Source organism: Aptenodytes forsteri, unplaced genomic scaffold (genome assembly GCF_000699145.1).
Source record: "Aptenodytes forsteri isolate BGI_AS27 unplaced genomic scaffold, ASM69914v1 Scaffold342, whole genome shotgun sequence".
NCBI classification, from domain to species: Eukaryota; Metazoa; Chordata; class Aves; order Sphenisciformes; family Spheniscidae; genus Aptenodytes; species Aptenodytes forsteri.
This window is the reverse complement of record NW_008795853.1, coordinates 1,391,643-1,396,851: the sequence shown is the minus strand read 5'-3', so window position 1 is coordinate 1,396,851 and position 5,209 is coordinate 1,391,643. Positions and strand designations below refer to the sequence as shown.

The 5,209-nt window shown below is 37.3% G+C and overlaps 1 protein-coding gene across 5 annotated transcripts in view; it reads left to right on the top strand.

Annotated features, from left to right (window-relative positions):
- Nucleotides 1–296: 296 nt before the first annotated feature.
- The window catches only part of RYR3 (ryanodine receptor 3), a 282,481-nt gene continuing 277,568 nt past the window's right edge, over nucleotides 297–5,209 (top strand). For all 5 annotated transcript variants that reach the window (XM_009283662.2, XM_009283665.2, XM_009283664.2 and 2 more), the window contains exon 1: nucleotides 297–442. In XM_009283662.2, coding sequence (XP_009281937.1) covers nucleotides 392–442 — 51 coding nt within the window. In that variant the 5' untranslated portion in view covers nucleotides 297–391. The remainder of the gene's footprint in view (nucleotides 443–5,209) is intronic.

Below are 5,209 nucleotides of genomic sequence, written 5' to 3'. Positions count from 1 at the left end.
AAAATGGAAGCGCAAGCTCTGCTTTCATTAACACTTCACCATTATTGCTGTTTTGACAAGACAGTATCTGGTTGGGGGGGGGGGGCGGAATCAAGACCCAGTGATGCATATAATGCTTCCTGCAATACCTTAGCAGTAGGGGGTTTTTTACCTCTAGGGTAGAGAGAAAAGGAAAAGAATTGCTTGCTATGAGCTGGAAAAGCAGAGCAGTTGGCTCTGGCAGTGAGGGGGTTGACTGACAGTCTGCAGTGCAGTGGAGTTAGCTGAGCTCCCTATATGGCTGTGGATTAGCTATATGCTAATACTGATAGGAGAAGAGGAGCTGTACCGAGCGCAGTGAGCTGACGGTGGAGGCGATCAGAGTCTCAGCAGAGCTGCCTCCTCAAGAGCCATGGCTGAAGGGGGTGAAGGAGGGGAAGATGAAATACAGTTCCTACGAACTGTAAGTATCTGCTTTTTATAGGTCATGTAGTACATGATTTTATGTCTCATGTCCATTCCTTTTCTGTTGTATTAAAAATAAAGTGTTATTTCTGTGCTGGGCTTTGCCAAATGGGAAAACTGATATAGTCAGTGGAAAAAAATAAAGCAAGAATATGAGCTTTAATAGCATCAGGCAGTCTCAGTGTGTTCTTCCTTGAATCTGCTCGATAGCCAGTTTGGTATAAGGAGACCTATTTCCGCTATAATCCCCTGTGTTTGAAGCGTCCTCGTCAACTTTGTACTTGGGTTTCTAAATGTAGCATGCCAAATATCTGACCTCTGAAACTTCTGTCTAGGTTAGATTTCACTGACATTAACAGAAGCTTTGCAAATAGGAGAGCCATAAAATGATGAATAAACCAACCAAGCCCTTGATGACCTCTTCTGATAAACATGCACACAGAAGTACATTTGTGTGTAGGGAATACCAACAGATGTTGAAGTCGGGGCTCTGCAAATGTTTGGGGTCTTTTCTCTGCTTAAAAGAAGCTTATTTTAAAAGGAGATAAGGATTTCTTTGGGAAGGGGTGTTAATTAGTGAAATAGCCTTCACTTGGTGTAATTTTCTATAAAGAGCCCTCACACCATTCTTTCCTAAAGCTCTACACAAATCTAGTATGACAACCAATTTGGACTTTTAAGCAAGTAGTGTTCATGCATTAATTTTTGGGAAGAGGATAAGATCCTTTTCATGTGTCATCTTGTGTCTCCCATTATTTTTACCCTGCATGACTAAGAGTGTGTTGTTGTGTAACTAGCATGAAAAAACTGCTATTGATGTGTGTATTCCCTCCTCTTTCCATACTGTCTTTACTTTGCATTTATCACAAATAATGTTCCAGAAACAGTCTCTTCTAGAGTTGATACAACTTTAAAAGGATAAGTCTCTAAAATAAAACATGCTAAGTGCCCAAAGTAGGAAATTACAAGGCTGATTTCTGGGAGGCTGGGAATATTTATTTCTGGGAATTAAAGGTTGGAGAGTGGTGATGGCTGCTGCTGCTTATGTAAATTGTTTAGGTGTGATGAAGTGTCATTAGCACTTTTAAGCCTGGGAGAACTTCATGGGGGGAGGGAAATGGATAATCACAATGAAGTATCCTTTCCAACATCCCTTCCATCCACTCCACTTTTTAGAGGTATCTCTATTACATAGCTTAGTAGATTACTCAGCCTTTAGGAGAAGGTGCTTTTATCCAAGACTGGAGCTTTAAATGAATGTCCTTCGTCCTTTCACTTTCTAAGATGTTGCCTTGACTGAACAGTCTTCCTCAGTGATGAAGTGAGAAGCTTTGCCTATTCATAGATAGCCTGTGTGTGCTACATGAGATGGCAATTTCTGCTGCTGTGACCCATTCTCATGCTAGTAGAACTCTATTGCACTTCTTCCCAACGGGTAAAATAAAGCTCTAAGTAGAGGTGGGAGCCAAAAGTGGAAACAGCAAAAGTGAGACTATGCAGAAGTGTTCCTTCTACTTGGTGTTAGGAAATCTTTTCAGGGGAAAAAAATGGACTAGATTTCTGTCTTGGAAGCCCCAGCTTTCCCTTGCTGTGAACAATCATATCAGTTACTGCTGTCTCCTCTCCGTTATAACTTCCTTCACCTTCGTGGAGAAGGGATCAATTATTGTTTTGCAATATACTGAGAAAGGAACCATTTATTAGGTACTGAGTACTACAGTAATGTAAGCCTTCAGTACTTATTATTTACAGCTTTTATTGTTGCCTAAACACTGTTTGTACATACAAACATGAAGTACAGTAGCCCTTTAGAACTCTTCCAGTGAAATTGTTGATCAAGCAGGGTCTTCTCCAGATCAAAATGTTTCCTGGGAATTTGGATTGCTAGTGAATGTTTTCCAGGTTTGTGTAGCTGAATCTTCCTTTGAAATTGTTGATCTCCATATTCTTATCTTTGAGTCTGTAGATGGAAGTGCTCTAGGATGTTTTAGGCTCTCAGAGATAACTCTTGGTGAGGTAGAAAATAAGATTAGATCTCTTTTGGTCCAAAAATATCCTACAGTATTTTTTGAAAGAGCAAGAGAATTAACTCTTAAAAGTCTAGTAAAATTAATTTTTGCTTCCTTAAAGGGAAACTTTCTCTTTGTCCCTCATTTTTTGTTGGTTATGTTTCTGTTGGTTATGATGATTTTTTTCTTCGGATCTAAGTTATTGTATAGTTTTGTGCATCATTTTTAGGGTCTCTGCTCATATAGAAGGGCTAGAGGCTCAGTAATGCATGAAAATGATACCTGTATTTGTTTCTGGGGAGCAGCAAGCTTGTGGGCATATTTATAAACTTTGTTGGAAAGCTTTTCATTATCACTTTCTGTTCCAAGTCATTCCTTATATTTGAATTATTTGGCTGCAATGGGAATGTCAAAGACCTTAAGAACAAATTCCAGAGAGGAGAGGACAGGAACACTTTCATTGTCATCATTGTTGTAGTAGTAGAATCATAGAATCATTAAGGTTGGAAAAGACCTCTAAGATCATTGAGTCCAACTGTCAACCCAACACCACCATGCCCACTAAACCATGTCCCTGAGTGCAGCATCTACACGTCTTTTAAATACTTCCAGGGATGGTGACTCAACCACTTCCCTGGGCAGCTTGTTCCAATGTTTAACCACTCCAGTAGTAGGTCTTCAGTACTTGTTTCAAGTAAGTCCCGGTTCTTGTGTGAAGTCTTTATGTGTAATGATAACATCTGAAAGAAGGTGTTACTAATCAGTGTAATTTCCTTTCTTAATTTTCCCTGACTTGTAAGTTCAGTATGAATATAAATAAATATATAAATACACACAGTTTTTTCTCACACTGCTACCCTGCTGCTGTGTCTCTGTTATGAAATCTTTGATGTGTTGTTTCTGTAATAATGCCTGGAATTGTTTCTCTAGTTTTCTAGTTGGTGGCTTTCATCTGGATTTGACTCTGGATATTCAGTGTATGTGTGTCTACTTCCATGTCGTGTATGGAAGGGAGAAGCAAAGCACTTGTTACATGTGTGTAATTTTTTTATTTTAATACAAATTTTTTTTTTTTTTTGAGATGGCTCAGAACTCATTAGTCAAGAAAGCTTTGCATTGTTTTCCATGGATCTGAACAGAGTGTGTGTTGGTGTGTAAGGGTATTAGTGTGTGTATGCCTTTGTGCATGTGTCTATGTATGCGTGACACTTTCCCCAACTAATCAGTTGGGGAAATTCTTCCTTTCTCTGAGGGCCAAAGGCCTTAACAATTGATTCTTCTTTGACTTTTGTTCCTTTAACAGCTTGTCTCAATGACCTAATTTTAAGTGTTCTGATAAACCTCTCCAATCACTATCTAAAAACTTACAGATACACGTGGGAAATTGTTTTCTGTCATAGACTGAGTGCAGTTATCTGTTATACTTAAATAACAAAGTACTGTTGTTACAAAGACCTAGAACAGAATATCTGGATTTAATTTTTTTCAAGATCTAGTCCATGTATGTAGATTGACACAATGAGTTTACAGATTTTTTTTCAGGTATGTTTTTGATCATTTGTGTGTCAAATTGCTGCTCAGAATGAAGACAATTTGGTGGCTCATACACATTTATACGTGGATACACTTTCCTATCTCTATTGCTTGAAAATGAGCTCTTCTACTGTTCAGATGTTATAGGTGAGATGGGAAGTTATCTCAGTTTTACAATATGAACTGTCAGGTATAGTATGAGTTAGATTTTCTTTTTTCAATCATTTTCACTCTTGCCAAATATAAATATAAAAAATGATTATATCATGACTTTTTTATTATTTTAGGAGTTGTACTAAACCACTTCAGTTTACCCAGGATTAGTGTGGCATAAAACCAGTTCTTCTTTAGATGCTTTCAATACATGTGGTTTTATCAAATCTGTGTCCCTAGTGGTGTATCCCTACTGCCATAACAAAGAATGCATGAAGTGGAAACGTTACAATAATTCATCCTTAATAGTCCAACTTAGTATCTAACAGTTATGCTACTAACTGCATGCTGATATTCTGTAGCACAGACCTCTGTGGCTTGATTCAGTAAAGTACAAATATCTGCTGTATAGTGCTCACCAGATAAAAACTTGCAAACAAATATATCGGAGAAATGTCCAAATGTCAGACAATAATGGAAGATATTTCTAGGAAGAAGTTTTTAGCTGTGGTTAATTAAAAATTGGGAAAATATGGAAATTGTTCTCAGTGAGTTGTGTATGAGATGATATAAAAGCAATATAGAAATTGATATATAGAAAAAGTCACAAAGGCTAAGGAACACCATAAGATAAAGTCAGTGGAATTTTCTTGAAGCCGCTTTTAAGGGAGCTGGTGCAAGTTCTGCATGCTTCTTGAACAGCTGAGTGTGTTCTGTGGTATTGTTTTCAAATTAATTAGGACATTTTGTCTGTTGTCACTGAAATGTACTGCAATTCATGATACAGTAGTTGTCTATTAGTCAGTCAATTCCTTTTAGGAAAAGGGTAAAAGGAAAGGAAGAATAATGTTATATAAAATTTGAGTTGCTTCTGAGAAGCAGTGTGTATTAGGAGCTTAAGTGATTTTTTTAATTAAATGTTTATGTATCTGTGTATGTATTTATCTCTGTGCATTAAGTCTCCATCTTTTAATCCTATTGCCACAATTTTTAACAATTGTATAGCAGTCCATACTTCTAAGTCTTCTAAGAAGAAGAACAAAAATTGTACAACAAACAAAACAAAAAAA